The 24,588-nt window shown below is 40.4% G+C and overlaps 3 protein-coding genes across 3 annotated transcripts in view; 1 reads left to right on the plus strand and 2 right to left on the minus strand.

Annotated features, from left to right (window-relative positions):
* Window positions 1-3,981: 3,981 nt before the first annotated feature.
* Window positions 3,982-5,416, minus strand: LOC117894984 (tetratricopeptide repeat protein 36 homolog). Its single transcript, XM_034802329.1, has 3 exons — window positions 5,075-5,416; window positions 4,211-4,386; window positions 3,982-4,144 (listed from the first exon to the last, which is right to left on the minus strand). Exons 1-3 carry the CDS (start codon window positions 5,382-5,384, stop codon window positions 4,073-4,075), a joined length of 558 nt encoding a protein of 185 aa, XP_034658220.1. The 5' UTR covers window positions 5,385-5,416; the 3' UTR covers window positions 3,982-4,072.
* Window positions 5,417-10,218: 4,802 nt separating this feature from the next.
* Window positions 10,219-24,588, minus strand: part of LOC117894979 — a 32,329-nt gene continuing 17,959 nt past the window's right edge. The window contains 7 exon segments of the mRNA XM_034802319.1: window positions 10,219-11,539; window positions 11,607-11,699; window positions 11,758-11,952; window positions 12,650-12,736; window positions 17,177-17,182; window positions 23,349-23,426; window positions 24,187-24,526. Of these exon segments, the coding sequence (XP_034658210.1) occupies window positions 10,601-11,539; window positions 11,607-11,699; window positions 11,758-11,952; window positions 12,650-12,736; window positions 17,177-17,182; window positions 23,349-23,426; window positions 24,187-24,526 (1,738 nt within the window). The 3' untranslated portion in view covers window positions 10,219-10,600.
* LOC117894985 lies at window positions 18,238-23,083 on the plus strand. The gene is made up of 2 exons (XM_034802330.1): window positions 18,238-18,375; window positions 22,496-23,083. Exon 2 carries the CDS (start codon window positions 22,545-22,547, stop codon window positions 22,812-22,814), a length of 270 nt encoding a protein of 89 aa, XP_034658221.1. The 5' UTR covers window positions 18,238-18,375; window positions 22,496-22,544; the 3' UTR covers window positions 22,815-23,083.

Consider the following 24,588-nt stretch of genomic DNA (forward strand, 5'->3'; position numbering starts at 1 on the left):
GCACAGAGATAGAATGGTTGAAGAACCTGCAGAAAGTTTTGAAGAAGATTAAATACTCTACTGGAAGGGGAAGGATTCAGCATATGAAAATCAAAGTCAATAGATATTTACTCTTCCCTTTGGTTCTGCCTTTGAAAGTCCCTGCTCTTTCTTCTCTCTTTGGAGTTCACTTCAGGAACTCCCCGGGCGAACTTCAACACTTTGACTCTCTTGCATGTTTTCCATGACTTAGTTGTGGTACCCTCATTGGGGACATTAATTTACTGCTCCAACTGCGGCAGCTACTGTTCCGCTTGGGGGACCGGGACCTCCAACGAGCGCCGCTTGACAAGCAGCCAGCCAGCCAGCCAGGCAACAAAGCCAAAGGAAACTGGCTAAAGCTAAAGCTGAAGCTGAAGCCCAGCCAACAATTGAACTGCAATAAAACAATTTACCCAAAATAGCGTTCGGCCCAAGAGCAATCTGCTGGTTAGCCCAGCATCAGCATCAGCATCAGGCTGGGACTCGCTGGGACTGGCTACTGGAGACTACTAGGACTTGGACTGAGACCTGAACTGCGCTCTGTGCAACATTTATCATTGAAATGTGGCGTGCGGCTTCTACGCAGCCGTGACGGGACGCTTTGCGGCACCAAAACGAGCCCGAAACTCTTTTGACTTTGGCGGTTCGGTTGCTTTGCATATGCAGTGTGGTGGCTCCCCTCCGGCCGCTCCTGCCCCTCCAGCTCCATAGTTCCATGGGATAGGCGATAAACTAGCCCTGGCCCAGTCAGTCGCGTAAGTCAAGCAGTCGAATGCCCATAGAAAAATCAATTCGTTGAAGCTGAACAGATTTCTCTTTATCTTTCGGCATGCCAGCCGACCGACTCTGCCTTCCTGTCTTGGCCGTCTCCCTCCTGCCGGACCATTGGCCTGCCAGGTAGTCTAATTTGCATATGTTGTGGCAAAGCTGCGACAAAGGCTCTCATAATTGCTTGATTTAGCGTCCCATTCATGCTGGCAGCCAAGACGTGGACGGACGCGGCGCCAGTCGCATCTCCACATCTCTGACTCCCCGACCCTCCGCCTCTTCAGCTGCTCCCGAGTGTAAATTGTCATCCAAGTTTTGCTACGTGTGGAGCTGGGCCCAGCTGTGGTTGGTGGCTCTTGCCATGGATCTGACTGTGGTTCTGCTCTGCTCTGTGGTTCCTCTATGCGCGGGTGTCTTCGGGATGTCTGTCCCCGTTGTGTGTCGTGTAAATTGCCAAGCAATTCATAAATGTCAACGCGTCTTGTATGAGAGATGGACACCGACGGCACGTGGAGTTGGGGGCGTAGGGTAGATTTATCTGTTTACTTGTGGAGTATGCGGCAATAATTAGAAGAGGTTGAAGGGGAGGGAACCCCACATGGAATGCCAGACACGAGATACAGGTACAATACTTCTGACATAACAGCGAAGAGAGATCCAAGGGAGCTTCTTAAGAAATCTAAGCAATTGAATCTTGATCTTTGAGGTTTATTTCTGTCTTAGAGTGAACCAATGAAGCAAATCCTTTTTTTTTTTTCTATTTAAATTCTCCTAATACTATTTATAGAGAGTACACCCATGAAGTAAAGCCCAAACTCTCTTCATTTCTCCTGGAAAGCTCTCTCCAGTTCCCCCGATACTGTTATTTCAAAGTTGCGTAGCGCATCCCTTCGTTCAATCCTGTTGATTTCAAACTGTCCTCGTCTCAACTTCTGATCAAAATATTTGCATAACCAAGAGCCTGAATTACAGTTGAAGCAAAAACCTCAACCGAAAAGAAGAACAACAAAAAATGACATGGGGAAAAATGGTAAAGGTGAGGAGGAGGAGGAGGCAAGGCAACATTCAAAAGGCAGAGGCAGAGTGCGGGGCTGCCTGCGTCATGTGTTGGTCAAGCAGAGCCGAGAGACCGAGAGTGAGAGAGAGAGACACATCGAAAACAGGAACCCAACGACGACGACAGCCGGCACGCGCCCCGAACCGGACGAACCCCAGAATCTACAGAGCAGAGCCCAGGTACAAGGAAGGCCAAACAGAAACAAGCAAAAATAACACACAAAAAAAAAAAAAAGAGCAACAGCCAGAGCAAAGGGCGAAAACAAAAGGATCTGGAAAAGCAGAACAACCAAAAAAATATGCAACTGTTGAGCGATCGCTCGGGTGAATAACCCAGAAGGAGACACAGTGGGAGAGAGAGGGGTGAGGCTCAGTGGAGAATCTCACTCGCTAGACCCGGGCCTGAAAGTGAAGCTTAGTTTATAATTTTTGGCAGGAAGAAAGCTGCTGCTGAAGTTTTTGTAGATTTTATCGTATCTAATATCTGGGCCTGGTTCTCGATCAAATTACAGTTCCGGTCAAGATTGAGCATTTGGTTCCGCTTTTGTGTGTGTTATTCGGGGATGCGTATGAAGATGAGGATGAGGATGATGATGATGATCATGGTGGCTGGGGGATGGGGGATTCTGGCCGGGCAGGCCTAACCGTTAACCTTAAGTTAATGATTTGCTTGCTGCCTTTGGTCGCTCGCCTGCCTGCGCTTGAAGTGCAACATATGGCACTCTCAGGCCGCCCCCTGCCCTTTTCTTGCTGTGGCTTCAGCACAACTGACGCAGGATACGCAGGATCCCATCGCACAGCATTGTTGTCCCTGCCTGGGCCTACCTACCTACGATCGCAGTTCGGAGTTTTTGTGACCGTCGACTTACTTCCTATCCTCCACACGGACCTGACAATCTCTCCCTCCATCGGCCTCCTCACTCTCCTTATCCTCGTTGCTCCCCGAATGCTCGCATGTAAAAAGATCAATCAAATATTGGGCTTCGTTCCTTCCCTGCGATGAGTTGCCCTCGCACTCTCCCTCGTGTCCCGCCTAGGAGGGATTGCATCTAGATGCCCACTTGACTCCTGCATTTTTATTTTTTTACCGCGCTATCATAGGTGCCTGTGCCCAGGGTATGATCGGGGTATGATGCGTCGCTTAACCAGTAAGTCAAGGTCGAATTGGGTATGTCTCATCGATGGTAAATTAAAAGCATTTATATTTTCTGGAATTTATTTCAGTGATTTATTTACACTCTCAACATTTTTAGAGATATTTTTCTCTGACTTGACTTTGGTTTCAACTCCCTTACAGGTCCTCAATGATTCGTGCTCCTTAAGTGCTGATTCCTTTGTGTTTTTACTACCACAATTTTTGTTTTTTTTCCCCTGCCTGGCCGCAGTTGCTGCCGCTGCTGCTGCTGCTGTGCACCTGCTTCTGGGGCACAGGACGCGCGTCTTTTGACCGCAATCGTTGCCAGCGCAGAGCTCAGAGCACAAAAAAATAAAACCAAATTCCGCTCTTACTTACTTACAAGCGAACAGAAGGCAGGCCAAAATCGTTGACCAAGTCGCTTAACCGTTAAGCTTGGCGCGCTTACACAGGGGAGAGATCTCCACAAATCCCCAGGGACCGCTCTCCTTGGGCAAAGCTGATCCTGCTAAGCGTGTGCCAATGCGAAACCGCAGCCCGAGTTACACAAATCCCAATGTTAAAGCCAAAGCCAATCCGAATCAGACTCGCAGTCAGTCTCAGTCTCAGTCTCGGGCTTCGTATCGGGCTTCGTCCTGGCCCAAACCACTTTCGTTTATTTTAATTTGGCTTGCGGTCGTCGTCAGCCCAGGGTGGCAGAGAGGGGCCAGAGGAGTCCAGGGCAGAGCCTGCTGCAATCTGACAAGAGCCTGCTGCATTTAATAACTGTTTTCGTTTTTGCCGCCGATCTTTTTATTACTCGTATCTCCCCCCTTTCGGCCCTTCTCGGCATGTAATGTGTGTGTGTGTGCTGGCCCCCGAGTGCTCACGAACTGTCCCGTTCTCCCCGTTTTTTGCTGCCGCTGCTGTTGGTGCACGTGCCAATTTTTGCAGCTTGCCCCGTGATGGGGCCATCAGTCGATTGACCGCTTATCGCACCATACAACGCGTCTCGAACTTAATTAATTTTTATTTATGCTAACGAGCCTTTGACTTTTAGTAAAATCAAAGTCTAGGGCACCGTGACAGAATGGGATTGGATTGGATCCTCCCCTACTGCAGCTGATCGAAGGCCTGACGCAGCATTTGGTTGCAGAGTGCCGCATATGGATTGATTTCCACGAGCTGGAATGGATTGGATGCAGTTAATACTCGTACATACGCGGAATTTTCTTAATTTCTGATTAATACCTGTTCTCTGGCAAATTTACTGCCCAGTTGGGCGGCTGCCTCGAAATCAGATCGCGCCGCATCCAAGTTATCCAGTTTTCTGTATAACACTCCCCGCTGACAATGGGCATGGCACTTGGTGCGGGTCTGTTCGTCGCTGGCAATTTCCAAAGCTTTGTTAAGGTCATCAAGCGCCTCTAAAAACAATATAAATTGTGCATTAATTCATTTAAAACTGTAAACAAATCCAAAGTTAGTTGTGAAAGTATTTTTCTTTAAAACTAACTTACTTTTTAAACACAAAAGAAATACAATTTTCTGGTTTCTCGACATTTTTTCTCGACATTTTTACTTGATATCTACATGAATTCTACTCCTTAAAATATGCTACTGTAAGCCCATGAAGACATTTTCCGAATGAATGAAAATTTCAAGGTATATTTTTGCGTGCATTTCTTTTGTAGGTATTTAATCAACATAACTAATAAAATAAGAAGCTTATGCATAATATTAAAACAGCTGATGGTAGGATGGCTTTCAGCATGATAATTCAAATACTTTAAGCCACCAAAACGTTGCATAATAAATCTGTTCTATGTTTTGATTGTTTAACAAATTATCACACTCAGCACACAAAGTTTCCAACCGAAATTCACTCTATTATTATTGAACATACAGAAGTTAACTAAAAAAATAATTAAATACACTTACAAATAATAAAATTATTTGTTATTATTTGTAATATCAAAGTGTTTTGTAATTGAAGCTCCAAGTTAAAATATGTTGCATAGAAAATTGGCCACGAGTATCTGCCGGAGCTGTCGTTCCCTTCTCAACCGAACTAGGAAACAACAAATATTTTCATTTGATCTTTTTTTTGCTTACCCCCATCTCGTTTCGCCAGACGAAGAGTCTGCGCTCGGTTGTTCAGCACCGAAGCTCTTTGGGCCTGGTTCAGGGCCAGCTGGAATTGCGTCAAAGCTTCGTCTAAACTTCCCTTTTCCGTTAGTAGAACCCCTTGAAGCTCCAGCTCCCTGGAAGATCTCACAGCCTCCGTGTCGGGCTCGACATCAGCCAGCTCGGACTCACATGGCACGGATACACTCGGATGAATGCTGCTCAGCTCCAGGGGATTGAAGATGGACTCCAGCACCTGCTGATCGTGTGAACTCAGTTTGAGATTAACCTGCGGCATTGCTAACAACGAGTTGAGGGCGAAAAACAGACTAAATCTAGCATCTGAAATCTGAAGTCGAACCCCCAAGCCAGTGGGGGAAACTGAAATCGAATGCAAATCAGGCAACCGAACCAGTTCAGACCCACCGAGAGAGTGAGAGAGAGAGAGAGAGAGCACCGGTTGAAAAGATCTTGGTTATATAAAAAAACGTTTTGTTTTTATTTTTCTGGTTTTTGTTTTTTGTTGTTGTTGTTTTCTTTATGTATATGTAAATACCAAGGACAATATCATTTGTTTTTCACTTTTTTTTTTTTTTTGCAATAATTTAATTAATAATATAATAATATTAAATCAGCGCTTTCTTCAAACATTTCCATTTTCATGTTCTGTTTCAGTTTCTTTTTTTTTTTTTTTATATATATTTGCTATGCTAATGCGTTTACATTTGGTTTTAATTTTGATAAATACAATTATTATTAATGCTTCAATAAATTGTTGTTGTTCGCTTTAAATGTTTAACTTTATGCTGGGTTTTTTGTTTTCCAAAAATTCTCCTTTACAATATACACAACTGAAATAGTTTTTAACAATGGATTTTTGTTTTCTTTTCAGCACTATGCTCTAGTTTAGCTCGATCTTTTGCATGATGCCTGGTGTTTTTCTTTCCTAACTCTCAGTTTGTTTTTATTCTCAGATGGGAGGACAAAGTCAGAGATACAACAGAAACAAAGGGAATTTTTCAGGGGGATCTGAATGCTGTCTCGTAAGCAAAGCAAATTGGCTCTAGAAACCATTTTGTGTGGGTTCGGTTAAGGAAATTGAAATTGTACATATACCATATAGAAATATATGTTCTTTCGCTATGAGAGTCTGAATATATGTATTGTATGTTTTGTTTGTATTTGGTTTTGTGGTTCAGTGGTTCATACGGTGCTTTGTTTTTGTGTTTCTTTCCTTTACTTTACTTTTCCTTACTTTTCTTTTGCTTTTTCTTGATATATGTATGTATGATAAAAAATATAAAAGTGAGCATTGAAATTTACCTCCATTCGTTCCGTTTCTCTTCCTATATGTATATATATGTATCTAGGTATATATATATATATATGTATATATATTACAAGTCAGTGTTTGTTTGTGTTTGTCGTGTCTATATAGCAGATAGGGATATATAACCATTTCTCGTTATGTACTAGGTGGCACAGTTTGTTTTTTGTTGTAGTTTTTAAGTTGGTTGTTTTTGGTTTTTGTGGTCTGGTCTGAATGAATAAACGGTTGGTATGTATGTCTGTAAGGGGCCTTGATATATACGAGTATCAGTGGGGGTGGTGGCTGTAAGGTAAGGGGATCAACTCAAAAGCGAGACCTGAAAATAATAAGAGATCTTGTCTATCTGTTCAATATACACAGTTATACGTTTACATGTATATATTTATATATGTTTATCGATATATCTACAAGTGGGATTATCTCTGATTAAAAGTCTAGCTCAATCTTTATTATACAACTGGTTTGCTTCGGCTGAGGCCCTGCTAATCGGTAAGTTATATACGTAGTTATCCATATCAACTATAGGCTATTGCTATTTAATTTACGGTATTTAAGTGGTACATGGTTGTCGCATCTCTTCTTGCCATTTTAAAGTACGTGTTCGTATGGTATTTATAAGCTTTCATTCTGATTCTTCATCTTCTTCTGTTTCGGTTTCTGATTCTGTTTTGGTTTCTGTTCATTTTGGTTTTGGTTTGGTTGAATGAGTTTAAATGCCGTTTACCCTTTTTTAAGCATAGCATATAGATAGCCTTTTTTGTTGTATTTTTATATAGTAGTCCTATACATATTCTGTTGTATATAGTTTGCTTCATCGGTGTATGTTTGTGTATGCTTGTGTGTGTTGGGGGTGTTGAAGTTGAAATTGAAATTGTATTTGAATTTTAAATTGAAATGGAAATTGTTTTCGTGGTTTTTGCTTAAAATTGCTTCTCATTGTCGTTTACAATTTAGATATAGTTTCGCGTTCTATAAATACGATATATGTTATGTTTAGCATGTATTTCATGTGTATATATTATATGTTAATTAGATACATATTTATCTGATAGTTTCAAAGTTAGGTAAGCCTTGTCTTCAGAATCTATCGCAATATACAGAGGCGTCCGTCCGGTGGGGAAAAACCATTGATACTTTCCCCGCTCGGACATTGCAAACTGATTTGTTTTTTTGGTTTTAGTTTTTTATAAATTTTGGAAAATTCAATTGTATTTTTAATTAATTAATTTTGTTTGTCTTTTATGTGGTAGAATCACTAACAATAAGTAACAGCATAAGCTTCTGTTTTTGTTTTCGAATTTTCATCATGTAGCTAAAAATGTACACAACTAATATACAGTAAAGCGTTTAATTACATAATAGTCAACAAAAGTACAAGTACAATATCTTCTCGTTAACGATTCAATTTTTTTCAATTTGTTTAATAAATATTCTGTTGCCATACTGACACATACATACATAGAGAGTTAATTAGAACGAGAAAGAGAGAGCTTAGCAGAGAATGGATTGGATTTCTGTTGGTTTCGTAATGGAGAAAACAAGCCATATTATAACTATAAGTAAGTAAGTATATTGTACGAGTATATCTCTAGACACAAAGTTATGCTGTTGTCGCGGGACTTGGGACTTGGAACTTGGAACAAATTGCTCTACATACATTTGACATGCAAAAGTTTCACTTGAATCCAAACACTATCACACACAACGAACGAAATCAACAAAATTGCCAAAACGATGACTGACCAAGTGATTGAACGATTGAGTGAGTGAGTCAGTGAGTGACAGATATAGGTAGATCGGTGCACCGGTAGATCGGTACGAATCCATAGAGAGAGCGAAAAATAGTTTCGTTTTATTAAAAAGATTTTGGTTTTGTTTTTTTGCTAATATTTTACAGAATATATATGAAGTTTTGGTTGCACAAACAGTTGTTAGGTCGTGCCCTGGTTTAGTTCTTCTTTAACATTTGGTTTTTATTTTTTTACTTGTTCTTATATTTTTTTATTTGCTCGTGATCGCGCCCTGTCGGCCCGGCTCTTCATGCTTCAACATCGTTTAACTTTTACTTAATGCCAATCAACCTCAAATTCTAAGCGTTCGTTTTAGTTTTTGTCTCTACAGCGTAAATGTTATTGGTAGCTTTCCTAGTGGTAGAATAGCGTAGCTCTTTCCCTTTGTAGTTTCATAATTCGTTTACCATTTGTTTTGGGCTCTGGGGTTGGGGTTGGGGTTGGGGTTGGGGTTGGTAATGTGATTGGGTCTTGGGATCGGGCTCTGGGTGGGGTTATACAAATTCTTCCTAATTTTGTGAGTGGGGAGAGGGGAATACAATTTGCAGCTGTTTTTTATGGTGTTGATTTAACATTTAACAAACATTCAAAAATCGTGCAGTGTGCAGTTTAAGTTGTACTAATAACAGGGATATCTCTGCAGTGTTTTCAAATTGATCCACAGAATGGGGATGACTGATAAATTTGTTAATTTCCTTTCCCTTTATCTACTCTTTTCGATCAGCTTTACAACACTGCAGGAATATAGTTTGATATTTTGGATAAGTTTTTAAAATTTTTGTAAGCGCTTCTCAGGCTAAGTTTTTCGAGTGGGTGTGGGTGTCAGTGTGCTAGTTTCTGTGTGTGAGTGTCTTATTTTGTTTTTGTGTGTGTTGGTATGGGCGTGGCCTCTGCTTGTGGGTATCTTGAATATATATTTTTTAAATTTTTACATGATTTGCGTTTTAGCTTTAAGATTATTTTTAATTTTTACAAATTATCTTTTGCTTAGGTGGGCTTTTATTTTGTTTGTTCTTGAGTGTGTTTTGTGGCTGTGAATTATATATTTTGCTGCTTGAATTGTATAATAAATTTGGCAAATGCATGCGAATGCGTATGCGTATGTGTGTGTGAGTTTGTGAGCATGTGAGTACTAGTGCATATGTGTGTGTCAGTTTGTGTCTGCGTGTTTCCGTGAGAGTGTAACAAAAGCTTTTTGTGGCTTATTCTTTTTACATTTACAGTGTCTTCGGATGTTTTCTTTTCCTAACTTTTTTCTCTGCATCGTCTTCTTTTTGCTTACTGCTTAGTGGATTCTTTAGATACGTTAATTGTTATTATTTTTTGGTTTTCTTTTTAACATTTGTAAGCTCTTGGGTTTTCTTAATGTATGCCATATTTTGCTGTTGCATTCTCTTTGGGGGCTGTTCTGTTTGTGGGTTTTTCTTCGAATAACTTCTCTTACAATAATCTCGTGGAAATAAACTTGTTTCTGCCAGTTTATCAGTTTAAAGTTTAAACATAATACCCGTAATGTCTAACCATTTAAACTACTTTGCTCGATTGTTAATCAATAGTAATAATAATCATACAATAATATGTTTACACAGATTTACACATTTCGATTAGCGCATGGTACGTGGTTCGAGAGAGTTTCGTCTTAGGATTTCTAGGTTCTGGTTAGGTTCTTGACTGGTTAATCTAGTTTGGGGATCGGTTGGTTTTATGTTTAGTTGTTTCTTTTTGCTCTATTTGCTGCCTCGAGGGTGGGGGCAGGTAATCTGGATTTTAGTAGGAGGTAAGCAGTGAGTGGAGAAAGCAAGGGAGATGCTCTAGGCTTTTATCTGTATTTTTTTATTTTTTTTTTTAATATTTTTTCTTTATTTTTTCTTTGGCAGTGTTGAAATTTTACTTTTGATATTTTTTGAACTAAAGATAAAAATGTGAAAATAAAATTAAATATTGAAAGGGTTGGGTCTACTCAAAAGATTTCAACCTAAAACTTTGGTCTTCATTCTGGAATTTGTTTCTTGTTTTTTTTAGAGCATCTCTTTAGCTACAACAAAAACAACACGACATGGGCATTTTCTATGGGATAAGCTGTGGAGGGCAGGTAAGATTGGGGGGCTCTTTGGAACAACATTCAATTTAATTAAAAAGTAATCTACAATATTCCACGTATACGTTTACAGCATTTTCCATGGGAATATATGAATGTATCCAATTTTATATTTTCACTTGTCAAGCGCGTTTTGTTCAGTGTCATAAGAGGCGTGCATGAGGGGGGGAATGGGTTCTGGGTTGGAAAAGTTAGCACAATTAAACTGTTGACTGGTTGAATTGTTGTTTTAGCTTGAAAGAATGTTCCCAAAAACTGTTGTTTGCTCCAATTGCATCTTTCACTTTCGATTTTCTTTACTGGTAAACGGAATTATTATGAGATTTGTAGCTGTTGCTGTAGCGCTGCTGCTGTTGATGTTGCTGTTGCTGCTGCTGCTGCTGTGATGATTGCTGATGGGAATGATGGGGATGGTGGTGGTGTTGCTGATGCTGCTGCTGTTGTAACTCGTGGTGGTCACGATGGTGGTGTTCATGGCGGTGTTCGTGGTGGTGGTGTTCGTTTCCTTGGAATTCACGTTCGCGCTGCTCGCGTTGCTCTCGCTGGTCGCGAAGCTGTCGCCGCTGTTGGTGTTGCTTCTGTTCGCGTGTGGGCGTCGCAAGCTCTCGCTGCTCTCGCTGCTGTTCGCGCTGCTGCTCGCGTTGCTGCTCACGTTGCTGATCACGCTGTTCCCGTGTTGGTGTGGCCTCTCGCGAAGCTTTCGTTGGTGTGTTGGTGTTTAGTTGTTGGGGTTTTTTGGTTGCAGTTGTTGCTGCAGCTGGTGGTTGTGTGGTTTGTGTGGTCTTTGTTGTCTGTGTCGCTTGTGTTGCTTGTGTTGCTTGTGTCGCTGGTGTGGTGTTTGTGGTGGGAGTGTTGGGATGATACGTTTGATGAGGGTGCTGATGATTGTTGAGCGCAGTCTGACTGCCGTACTGGCTGTTGGTGTGGCTGCTGCTGCTGATGTTGTTGTGTAGCTCATGAGGCAGTGGCGGTGGATTCTTGGCTCTTGTTAGCGGTATTGGTGTTGGCATTGGTTTTGGCGTCTCCGTTAAATCGATGCCCCATTCATAGAGGAACTCGAGTTTTTGTCGTTCCAATGGGTCACTGGCCGGCAGGGCAAGCAAATGTTAGGCTTCTAAAAATATCAACGCTGTTGGCTTCGGTTCCAAATTTGATTTCTTTGCTTCGACAACTAAGAAGGTTATTTCAGCCTTTTCACGATTAGCAAAGCATTCGGCTATCAGTCGAGCAACCTCCTGCAAATATAACCCACAACATTAATTAACCTCGGAGCTTGGTTTTAACATTTTAAATAAGTTTCACCTGATGATGTAGACCCTCAACCTTTGTTCCATCTACCTCCAGTATCAGTTGCCCGACCTCTAGTCCGCCCGCTTCAAATGCTGCACCATTTTCCTACCAGAAGAATTTTATTAGATTTTTAATTTTAAAGTATTAGCAGTCTTGTACTTACATGGATATTGATTATCCTAGGGAGCGGGTGTTTTGTATTAGCACCACCTTCGATAGCAATACCTAAAATTGGTTTCGTTTTCTTAACTGTAATGTGTAAGTTGCCTCTATGATCAGGTACGACGTTTGGATTGTGTTCATGTGTTTGTTCAGTCGTTGAACCACCATTCTGCTCAGCGGACAGACGCTGCATGGACTGCAAAAGAGACAGAGTTGAGCCACAAAAAATTGCATTAATAGAGATATCGTACAGAGAGGATTTCAGTATTGTTCGCTGAAAAAAAGGAAACCAATGCTAGACAAACTAAAACTAATACTTAAAATTAGCTAGGAATTCTAGTTTAAATCGTGTCTGGATTCTCAAGTATTAAAAGGTTCAAGCTAATTATGTAGATTTGGTGTGGGAACTGCAAGCAAAGATATATGTAAGTATTTTCCGGTTTCAAGCTATAGTTAAGGCCAATTGAAGTTTAAAAGGTTTACTAGTTTAATATAATTAAATGGCATAATTGTTGTACATAGTTTCTTTTTGAGAGAGGTAAGAGTACAGAGTGGAGATTAGAGAGAGAAAAAGGAGAGATTTTTGTGTGTGTTTTTTGTTTTGTTTTGTTTTGGAATGAGTCATGAAATGCTTGAGGCGATCAAATTGTATTTAATTTAGCTGGTGTGGAAGGAAAGGATAGCAGAATATACTGACAAAAGTATGTTTGACAAAATTGTACTTGGAGAGGAGAATTTTGAACCGCATTTCCGTTTGTTTTTCTGATTATTTTTGTTGTTTTTTTTGTAGTTGTTGGCATTCATGTGCTTTCGTATAACTGGTACTTATTTTTCTTGAGATATTTCTGTTATTTTAGTGTGCTTGCACTAGAGTTGGAGTAAGTAGCACTCACCTGATGCCTTCGTACACCTTTATCGCCCAGCAATGTGCCGCCTTCTTCCTTCATATCGAAACTTCTTGAGAGTTTTGTGGCCAACTCCTAATTTTTTTTTTTTTTTTGTATTTTCAGTTTCAATTTTTTAGATTCAGCCACATTTTCATTTGTCAAAGATTTTTGTTTGATTTTTGGTTTTGTTTTTTGGTTTTGCAGAGTGAGCAATTTGTTCAAATTGTTTGATTTTTTGGTTGTACAATAAGTTGAATGTAAAATGAAAGTAGTAGAAAAATTTGCATAAGAATTTTTTGTAGTTGGTTGGTAGAAGAGATAAAAACGTTGTTGATTTCTTTGGTATTATTTGCTTTATGTGTTTTATGTGGTTAGACATACATATTTATAAATGAATTTCTTGATTTTTTGCCTTTTATTTCAAATTGTTTGCTGTTTGTTTTTGCTTCTCGTTCACTTGCAAACATACAGATAGAAACTTAATTGAATAAAGTATGACATTTCAATGTTCGGCAGAATAGAGTAAAATTGAGTAGTGGTTCAGGTTGGGTGGTGGTTCTGGTTGGTGGGACGGAGGGTTGTGATGTTTTTTGTAGTGGGACATTTTATGCCAAAGCGTGCTTTGGAAAGAGACAGTTGGAGATTGTGTATCGATTGCCATTCAAAGTGGATTTAGCCGAGCTGAGGCTGATTTGCTGTCCATAGACGAGCTTTCATTTTTGCAATCGATTTGTCTTTCCCTTTTAAACCTTTTACGATATTGGATTAGTCTTTTGACAGAATCATGTACAATTTCTTGATTGCCTTTGGCTTTGAAACTGAGAAAATTATACACAATGAAGAAGAGTTAGAGAAGGAAATGTAAGAAAAGTCATGTAGATAATTTATGGTTACCCTTTTGGGAGTTCACTGAAGAATGGACAAAACTGCCAAATTTCACTCTAGACAAGGTATTATTATTAACCATAAACTCTTTCCCAAATCAATTTATAAACATAAGCACGTTATGTGATACCAAAGTCCATTTTCAAGAGATGTTTGCTTTGTCATTTACGGAAAAACTCAGTTCCCAGACCTTTCAGACTGGCATAGGATTAAGGATTTAGGTTCATCTGAAAATTGAGATTCAGGTGCAAGTTATGAGTATGCGAGAGTGCTGTTTGGTGTGTGTTCGTGTGTCCAAGGATCTCTGTTTATCTGTTTGTCTGCGGATACGTATGTGAGTGAGTGTTTGTTTGTTTGTGTGTGTGTGTGTTGGTGCACTTTAAGGCTTGGCAGCTATACAATTAGTTAAATAAGTACTTGGATACAAAAACGACTTGCAAAAGTGGCAGCTAATACACTTAGATTTTGATGGCTACACTAATTGGGCTAAGAATTTCCAAACTCAATTCGGAATTCGGTGAGGCAAAAGCGCTAAACTAAAGCTTCAAGAACTTTCAACTTACGAGTATTTGTATTGTATTTTACAGGTCTATAGGAACTTGCTAACTACAACTAGGAAAGAGTGCTGTGTGTGTTTGTTGTGTGTGTGTGTGTTTGTGTGGGGCAGCAGCAGCTAAAAGTAAGGCCAAATCAAATGGGGGAGTTGTTTGTTGTACACTAATTACAGGGCAAAGTAAAAAAGTACCGAAAGAAATACTACGGAAAAACATTATGTGTGAAGGGTGATTCGGTGGACCAAGACCAAGAGATTTGGCTTCGATTTGGTTTCGATTTGATTGGATTTGATATCGGTGTAAGACTTTTTTGCGTGTGTTTATAGAAATCAGGGTGACTCATGCGTAAATGTGCAAATGTATTTTTCAAGCTATTTTTTTCTTTTTCTTTTTTTTTTCTGGTTTATTATTTTTGACATTTTTCATTTTTGCCGGTTGTCCGGTTTTCGGTTATTGGTTTTGGCCATTAAGATTTGCATTCGTTGTTGGTTCTTGGCATCGATTTAGTTTCGTGTCTAGTTTAGCTTTGGTTTTTAGGTACTTACATTGACAATTTACTTTACAAAGGAGTCTAAGGAACTCTAGATGAAAGATTTGTTAAGTGCATCACGAATGAAATCAAATTAAAGATGAAACGAATGGAAAATAATACGACTGAATGGTGGTGGGTGGAGGGGCAAGCAAAATTTGATTTTGAATGGGAACACAAAATGGAAACACAATTCCTACAAATACAACACAAAATTCTGGATATGCAGTTTAATTTTAAATTTAGTTTTTTTTTAGGTTGTTGTTTTAATTGCACTTGTTGTTGTGGTGGTTGTTGCAATGCACATACAAAACAGTTAAGTTTGGTTGGTTAGTTAGTTAGTTTAAAGAGAGAGAGAGACAGAGTGACAGAGTTACAGAAAGATAGAGAGAGATAGAGAGCGTAAGTGAGAGAGTGATAGCAACAATCTAAGTTTCAGGCTAAATTGAATGCAACGAGAAGATGCAGATCGAAAAACAAAATGCAGACTGTGATAGAGAACATTTGGCAGACACATTTTTCCACTCAAGTACGAGTATCGAGCACAATTTCAGTTTCTGTGGTTGCTGGTGTTTGCTTTTTTATTTATGATTAGGTTTGTTTGTTTGTTGTTTTTTGTGGTGGTTTTCGTTTAACATTTAACGAAAAATACATTGGCACTTACTAGAGGTCGTCCCCAATACCATGATTTGACACGTTGTGTTAAACCACCCAAATGTGAACGTAGTCCATCTAAGTAGCCGCCCTGAAATGCACACAAATGAACAAACGAGAACAATTTCGGGGGTGTACGGGGCAGGACAAACGAAAACGGAAATAAATCACACAAATCCAACACAAGAAACGATCTGGGTTCTGAGATGGATCTGATGGGTACGGAAACGAAAAGTGAGTGTGCCGCGTGAGAGAAATGAGAGGCTCTAGGGGGAAATTATGAAACGAAAAATTAGTTTGTGTTCTACTGAAAATAAGACAGAGAGAAGGATTTTGTGGGTCTTTGTGGGGTTTGGTACCTATGTGGGTTGTTACATATTGTATAATATCTAACTATTAAAAGCTACTTTTCCAATTGTTTACTGGAGGTACGCGATAAAAGTACATAACTCTACGGGTTATTAATGCTAAGTGGCTTTTATTTTGTTTTACCTAGGAAGCCATGGAAAGTTTCATGGAATTAACTATAGAAATGTGGGCTCCTAAATAAATATATTTCATGAAATTGTACCATATATGTATATAGATGGGCGGTTATATAGAATAATGTAGTTTTGTTTACTTCTACCCCAAATGGTTTGCTACTCTAAGAATATTGCAGAGTTCTATCCGTTTCAAATGGGTGCTACTCGAGGATTTACCTTTACATATAAGCTCAAATATAGTTCCTATATAAAAGGTATAGGTTTTCTATATTTCATATAATATTTCTATAATCACAAATACATGTATTTTCTTATAAATTCAACTTTTTATTGTGCTTTAGTAGCTCTGCAACATTTTGGTGCAGCTGGCAATAAATGTTCCTATCACATGTTGCTAGAGAAGAAAATGTTGCTGGCATACTTTTAGGCAACAAAATACATGTAGAAACTATGTAGAATTGCCATTCAAAGACGTATAAATTCCTAGGCTGCATTGATATTCGAATAATCCGAACACCTTGCTGTTTGAAAATTTCTTATGTATAAATTTATATTTTTCGCAAAATTTGTTACCTAACAACTGTTTAACTTGTCAATGTACATTCCGCTTCAATCATTCCTTCAATTTTTGCAACAGCTCTACTAGAATTATTTTAATAAACCTGCAAACTCTTCCTGCTAGAACCAGCAGTCCCCTTAGACTGGACGAGGAGTAGTCTCTGACTTTGGCTTATTGAACCTGAACCTGCGCCGTCGCATACAGTATACAAGAATGATCGCTACAACACTTTTTCCTTGCATTTTCTCCATATTTTTTTGCCATTTTGCTCACAAAGCATGGCAGTGCCTATGCTCAGATCATTCCTTCCTTCCTACTACTCCTAAAACTGTGCAAACGCGTTAATTTGCTAATTGGCTTTGACTTCGGTTATGTCAAAACTGTGTGCGGTAATCTCATCAAAAGCTTCATGTGGCACGTAAGCCTCCACTCTCCGCTCTCCCCTCGAGAGCAGAGCCCACCCCTCATCAGCCTAGTTGCATTTGAAAATTATGCACACGCCACAGTAGCGCCGGCAGCGAAATTAGCTACAGGAATGGTTCAAAACGGGTGTAGCAGCGGGCTTTAGAGTATTTACAAGAGTTTTCAGTTTGGTTTTTCTCATTTCGGTTTTCGTTGTTTTTGTTGTTGTTTTTTCGGTTTGGTTTGGTTTGGTTAGCTACAATTGCTTCCTTATTGGGGCTTTTCTTTTGTTATGTTATGTGTATGTTATGTAGGTGTGTCTCTGTGTGTATGTGTATGTGTATGCTTTGGGTATTGTTTGAAGTGTGTGTTTGTGTCTGTGTGGAAAAGATAGTTTCGAAAAAGTGCTTAAAGTGTAACAAACGACGAAATTCAGCGAGCAGCCAACGAACGCCAAGTGCTTACCTGTTCCTGTTCCCATGCATCCAATTCATCCATTCGATTCGATTGCGCATACGCAGCGTATGATAGGTGGAGCAATGGAGAATAAGAGAGAAAAGAAGAAGAAATCCCAGAAAAGAGACAAATTAATTATCACATCATCACAGCTTATGAGCATCTTCATCATCATCTCTTTTCAATGCCAAATGCAAACGCCTCACTGGCCATCAACTCCCATCTACTCCCGCCTCCCGCCTTGGACCAAGTTTTCTGTTTGCGTCATGCCAGAGCAAAGCAAAAAACAAAACAAAAGACCAACATACAACAACAAAAATGGAAAACATAGAGGTGGGGGGAAATGCAGAAACAGAAAACGCCGCACAGCTGCAGTAGCCGTCAGCTGCAGTTTCGCCCAGATATCCCGTAGATGCAGATACATTTGACAAGCATTTACGAGCATTTGTCAACCCAGCATTTGTTGACCGTTGCGTAAATGGCAAACTACACACAACTCCATACTTCACAGCTAGTAAATCTCAGATATAATTACAGTATGTGCATATAATTTTTACCCATAAATATTGCCAATCTTTGTGTATCAAGGGGCTTTGTTGTCGTCGCTGTGGGTAATTTTTTACATTACTAGGCCATAAAAACTAACTTGGAAAAACGTTCGTTCAGTGGCCCGACATCAAAGAAAGCAAAACTCAACCAACGCCACAAAAAAAGCACAAAACACAAGATGAAATGGGAGTTTACACTGAAGGCAACCAGTGGATACTCTTTTGAGTTGAAGAAAAAACACTCCACAAAGTGTTTTTTTTAGTTGGGAAGACGAGAACTGATCAAAGCTAAGTCTAGGCCTCCTTATATTATCAATTTATAGCCCAATCTTGTATCTTTCCATAATCAAAGCCTTTAAAAACTCTCCACAACTGTGGCCGAGAAAGAGCAACTCTGCCGCTGCTTCTGTTGTCGCTGTCTGTGGCTGTGGCTGGCTGGGCAACGTTGGCTTTTGGCAGCAGCAACAGCAGCAGTCACAGCCACAGCAGCAACCACTTCAGCTCCAGCAGTGGAGACAGCCCCAGCCACAGCTACAGCTCTACCTTCAGCAAAGTCTGCAGTTTCAGTCGCGCGTCGTCGCTCCAAGCGTGAGGTTCAAGCCAAGAGAGTACCGAGCTCAGTAGATCACACCGAAGATCGAAGCTAACCAGCCGAACAAAGTGCGTTTAACGAGGTTTCAATTGAAAACACACACAAACAAGTTGACAAATCTCGCGTTTCGTTACATTTCGCGCTCTGTTTGCGGCCAAATTGTTGCATAAATACGAGTAATGGTAGCAGCAGAAGTCGTCCCTGATTTGCCCCCGTTCAGATACGCTCCTCTGCTCTTCTCCCCTGGCCGTGGTTATATCATCATCACCAGCTTCTGTTTGGGGTACTGGAACTGTGGCAACAACAACAGCAATTGCTGCAGAGCCACATGTCGGATATGTGTCGGCAGCTTTATTTCTTTGCATTTTGCATTCAATTAACTTGTGTTTCTCACCTTTTTTGGCTGCGCTAATTTCCTCTTCTCTTCGTTGCTGTTTTATGTTTTTAATTGCCCAAGAAGAGCCGCAGCCACAGCCGCAGCTGGAGCTGGAGTCGTGTTTCAGTTGATTTGTTGACTGACTGACTTCTCTTTGTCTGGTCCGTCTTTCTTTTTAGTAATTAAGTTGCTGACGGAAATGGGGGGATTCTAAGTGGCAAGGCAGAGGAATAGTTGCTAAACATTTCGACCCAGAAAGGCCATTGGACAGCCAGTGGAAGGAGAGTCAAAAGGCTCGAAAAAAAGTACATAAAAGTAAAGTTTTAATGGCCGTCGAACGGGGCTATAATTGTTATTGGAAAGAGTATGAAATGGAACTGACACTTCAACCTCTATGCCAAGATCTGTGACCTACTTCCCATCAACATCTGGCCACAGACATTTGATCAGTTCGTCCAGCCAATGAATATATTCGGTCAGCTGTCAGCTTATTATTTGTGGGTCAATGAGCGCTGGCCCGAAATGTGAACAAAATTATTCACAGAGAGACTGTCACAACACACAACAAAGCCCGGGCCAACTCCGACATCTCAGAGATCTGACTCCATCACAGCTACAGACACAACAATAGTGTGAATTAGAGAACAAATTAAATGCTCACCTTTTGTTTGACTTTGGAAAAGTTTAAAAAAAGGTTGAGACGAACAGAACCGAACCGAACCAGGGAAAAAGTTTCACCAGAACCCAAAAGGAACAAACTCCAACTCCAAACTCAAACCGGGAAACGCAACTTTCACAAAAAAGAGAAGAAAAGGAAAAAAAACGAGCCATGCGAGTACAAGAAAGAAAGAGAATTTTCCAAAGAATGAAGAAAACTTCCACTCAATTGTCTGCTGTCAGCCCATTTAACTGTATTTTCCCTACGCACTTCATCTTTGTACCATTTTTTTTGTTGGTCGCCCTCAAATTTTTCAATCACTTTTTATCTGTAAGCTTTAAGCGGGCGACCATTTCAAAATCAATCAAATTTATGACTTTGCAAAGTTTTGTTGGCTAGTTTTTGTCTCGTGGTTGCTGGATATTTTTTTTAGCCATCGTTGAGTTTTGTGTAACTTGAATCGAAAAGCTGGCAATCATCATTCATGGCACATGCCATTGACCTCGTTGCGTGGCAGTTGGGGCATTGCGGTGGGATCACGCAGGGGGCAACACTCTGTCATTAGATACGCATTCAAGCGGGTAGGGCAGGGGATGCAGGGTAGGGAAGGAGGAAGATTTGCAGATTGGTCCACCACATCGATGTCATATCGATGGCGTTGGTTGACCAAATGTATTTTGATACCAAAGTGGGATTTCATTAATGCCCGCACAAGGTCGAACAAATTAAATAAAATATCAATTTTACATTTTTAAATTGTCATCAGAAAGCCACTGATTGAGAGACAGAGCCACTTGCAACAGCCACACACACTCTGTAAATACCAACAGAAATCATTCAAAATTAATTTCAATGACACATAAATTTGATATCCAACGCAAACTGAGGAGTGGCTCAAAGCTGTTCATAATTTCAAGAAACTTTTGCCACAACTAATCCCATTAAAGTATTTAGATTTTGTCGCTCTATGGAAAGTTATGTCTATTTATATCATAAGTGCCTAGAAGCTAATTTTAGCTTTAAAGATGACGGAAAACTTTAGCTAAGATTCTTCAAAACACGACAAATCTGCTCCGGCTAGAGTCTAGAGTATGAAACCCCCCACTGACACCCCCTTGACATCGACAATTTATAATGTCAAGAGATGACAAGAGCTTTGCCGAGCGCCAAACGGCGACTAAAGAGTTTCTTCATAACGGTTAATCATCTTTAAAGAATTGGCATCGCTCCCCCCTCTCTGCCGTTTGGCCACAATTAGGGTTCGTAAATTAGGAGAGGGGAAAGTAAAGGGGGGCAAGAAAGAGTGTTTTTCTAATAGCAAACAAGTCTTCAATCTCCATCTCATAATTACATTTTACACTCATTGAATTTGTGGACCGGATTTCGGTTTGTCTTTTCGTTTTTTGGTTGCTTTTCGCCTGCTACGCATCCAAATGGTTTATTTACATTATAAACAACTTTTTCTATCCGTCTCTCTCCCGCTCTCTCTGCCTCTCTTTCTGATAGCAACAATTTACTTTCCATTTATGTTTGCTCTTGACAAAGTTTTGTACCTTATTTAGTACATTTCTCTAATGACCCACTTTGAGTTTTCGGTCTTGTCTGCTCTCCCTGCCTCTCAATCCCTCTCTCTCTCTTGTTGTCTCTCTCTTTGCCCCTAACTTACTCTGTAATTTCGAAACAAGAAAGAAAATGTATGCATATTTATGGGTCGAAGCATTTGATACTCTTTGAAGTTCGAAAGAACCTAAAGAAGTTAGTCAGATATGATGCATTTTATCAATTATGTTGGAATTATCTTCACAATTCGAAGAGTTGTGTCTCACCAGATCTTGTATGCCGTATTTATGAATTTTATATGCAGTCTCCAAGCTATGGTTATCATTAGAAACTACAAAGAACTCTGACAATGAATTACAATTCGAACCATCATTTTCCTGAACATACCAAAGAGATTGCCTGAGAAGATGACATCCAATTTACACCTAAAAAAACTCAATGACTTTGAGTACTCTCTTTACCACTTATTAATTATAAATAAAGTCAAAGAATATATTCCTTCTCGGCATTGCAAAACATCTGTGTTCAGAAATCGTAGTAGCCCCCCGCTTGTAAGCGTATTTAAAGTGAGTGTCCCATAAGGCCAGACCAAGAGACAAATACAAGACACAGTAAACAGTAAACAGCAACAACAAAAAGTTGTTTGTCAGTTGTAGTTGAAATCAAACTGGTTACTCGATGCTGCTGCTGTTGTTGCTGTCTGTCTGCCTGTCTGCCTGTCCGCCGGTCTGTGTCTGGGTCCGTTCATCGTCCATCGTTCATCGGCTTTGGTCAAGCCGGGTCCAAATGGTGTCAGCTGTGTAAACAGGGCTAAGCAAGCGGATCGCCAGCCGTTTAGCTCCTCATTTCGCCTCTTCTCTGGCCCGTTTGCCCCTTTGCCTGTTTCCCTCCTGTTTCTTGCGTTGCCGCAGTCCGAATCAATTTCAAGCCAAGCCGAATGAAAACCCTGCCCTGAACTTGACGATGCATGTGATACGGTTGAACGCCTTTTGCGGAAATTATTGCAATTTTCTTGTCTTCTAGCCAACACACATCTTAAGTGGCGGGGAGTGTGTGGCAAGCTCTGTGAAAATGGGGAGGGTTAGACAGCTTTTTGGTGGTTTCACTTTTGCTGCACAAAACAAGCTGGTGGAGGAGCAGCAGGCGCTGTCCCGTTAAACTACACAAGGAAGTTCGCTCAAAGGGGAAACATTCATTAGAACTTTGAAATTGAGCAGGCCTGGGCGAGTGGCTTTCCTAAAATTCAAAGCAGATCTTAAAGTTTCCAAAGAAGCTCTTCGTAATCTCTTGCATTTTGGGTGGTTAAGAGCTTCCTTTCCTTGAGAATAATCTCCACTGCTCAACCCTTTAGTTCTTTCCAATATTGCAATGCACTCAAAGTCAGTAAATTCACTAAAGGATTTTCTCAAGAGTGAAGCCTGGACTTAGCATGGATTGCCAAAGCCCAATAGCATTTCCGTCTCTACCCTCTGGTCATTATAGAGACTCTTCCGACCGACTGACTTTGGCAAACACACAAACAGAGTACACTGCCACATTGATTGCAACTTGGTTAAACAACAACAAATCATTTAAACAAATCAAACCCCAACAGGCACACAGAGGAGACTACGTTCACGAAGAAGAGGAAGGAAGGGGCAAACATGGAGACCTATCTGACAGAGATCAAACAATTGCGCATACCACGCCCGAAATTCGAGCCCAACAGTTGCCACCAGCAACACCAACATGCGGTGGCAGGCACATCGACAAGCTCCAGCACCACCTCCAACACGCCCACGCCCCCCCATCATCATCAGCGGCCGTGGCGACACTTTGTGCGACCCTTTACGCCGCCACGTGATTACCATCTGCCGATGGTGGCCGGAGGAGCATGGTCCGCGGAGGAGGCCTCCATGCACGACAAGATGTGAGGCGGAGTCGGCGGAGTAGGAGGCGCGGCAGGAGCGGTCTGCGGTCCGTTTGACCTGCCATCGCATTGCTTACACTTATTGGCTATATGCACATGCTATACATAACATATATATCTCTCTCTCTGTATATGTACATATGTACGATATATACATACTTATAATTGCATAATTTAGTGATTCAGTTTAGTGTTTAGTTATGTAGTTTAGTTACCTTAAATATATAGAGTTACAATTACAGATGCAAGGAATAAAGTATACAAAAAGTTGTAGAGATTTGCTTTTGGGAGTTGTGTTACTTGTCTGGGATTAAGGTAAGAGTAAGGAGTATATGGAATTGGCATAGAGAGATGTGAAAGGTTTCATTATGATGGATACATGTACATATGAGCGATCTTCGATAGTTTTAAGTGAACTTGTAGCTACCTCCATTGATGATCAAATGCCAAATGCAATGACCTCTAGCGATCTACTTGTATCTTTTACAGTTCTCTAGATCCCTACAGCAGATGGACCAGATCGCTTTACGCTACTCACCGCATCTTGTTCGTATTCCGGTAATAGGGTTTCGCTTCCCCGGCGAGCTCTAGTTCTATGCTCATCACAGCCGTATTCCTAGCCGGGACGAAAGAATTTACAAAAAAATGTTTTTCAGCTTCTGGTATGCTTTTGTTTTTGTGGTGACCAATTCAAGATTATACTCTAGAATACTATTACAACAATTAACAGCCAATTGGACAACATTTAAGAAAGGAAGAGAAACGTTTAGAAATATTGTAGACCACACTTAACAGACACTCTGGACATGGAAATAAATTTACAGATACCAATAAAAACGATATCAGACGCGACACACAAAAGACACAAAAGACAAAGAGAAAGAAGACACACAATAGTACACAGAGATACATAAATAGAATAGATTAAACAGACAGACAGATAGAGAGAGAAATAGAGAACTTAAACCCTCAAAACGCGACGATCTTCTACTCCCGAATGTCAATTTTGCATACCCCCCGTGTGGGGTATTATTACATACAAATAGATTCAAATATTAGACGAAAATTAAAGTTATGGGAAGTTTAAAATTATTTTAAGGAACTTAAGAAGACAGTTTCAGAATTCTTCCACAAATACTTGCAGAACTGTTTCTAAGGAATTTCATACATGGAAAGTTTTGCATTAGTTAAGGGAGCTAAGGAATTTTGTCAACAGGGGAAGGAAACTTCTAGCAAGAACAGAGTTCCCTTGAGTTTCCTGGAATAGTGAAAGTAATCGAAGATTGGGGGCTAGCTTTGGTTTGGTACACGTATTTCTGGATTGATTTGCTACACGTTTTGGTTTGGTTTGGGTTCACACACTCTTCATGCCTGACCTGTTGCTGATTGTCTTTGGTTTGCTTGAATTTCAACTGATTTGGTCCCAACTGCAGCTGCTGGTGGCGATGAGGATGATGACGCATGGACACAGATCCCACGTTGCCGCTGTTCATGTTGATGCCACCCAGATGACGCAATGAGGCATGATGAGGTGGATAATGCTGTTGCTTTTGCTTTTGCTGTTGTTGATGCTGTTGTTGTTGTTGTTGTTGTTGGGGTGTTGGCGATAATGATGATGAAGATTGGTTACTTGCTGTCTGATAATGTGATGCTGGCTGTGCGCGATGCAGTATTGGTCCCGCCGACATGGGCCGATATGGCAACTGGATTGCGGGTCTAGTTCATATACACATACACATATACATATATACACATAATATATAATATACGATATGTCA

Source organism: Drosophila subobscura, chromosome J, assembly GCF_008121235.1.
Source record: "Drosophila subobscura isolate 14011-0131.10 chromosome J, UCBerk_Dsub_1.0, whole genome shotgun sequence".
Taxonomy (NCBI): Eukaryota; Metazoa; Arthropoda; class Insecta; order Diptera; family Drosophilidae; genus Drosophila; species Drosophila subobscura.

What these genes read in the sequence shown, in the direction of transcription:
- LOC117894985 (XM_034802330.1), top strand. Translation starts at nt 22,545, where the DNA reads ATGGAGACCTATCTGACAGAGATCAAACAATTGCGCATACCACGCCCG.
- LOC117894984 (XM_034802329.1), bottom strand. Translation starts at nt 5,384, where the DNA reads ATGCCGCAGGTTAATCTCAAACTGAGTTCACACGATCAGCAGGTGCTG. An exon ending in TCTGGCGAAACGAGATGGGG is followed by an intron (nt 4,387 to 5,074) that starts GTAAGCAAAAAA and finishes TATTGTTTTTAG; the next exon opens with AGGCGCTTGATGACCTTAAC. An exon ending in GTAAATTTGCCAGAGAACAG is followed by an intron (nt 4,145 to 4,210) that starts GTATTAATCAGA and finishes AATCCATTCCAG; the next exon opens with CTCGTGGAAATCAATCCATA.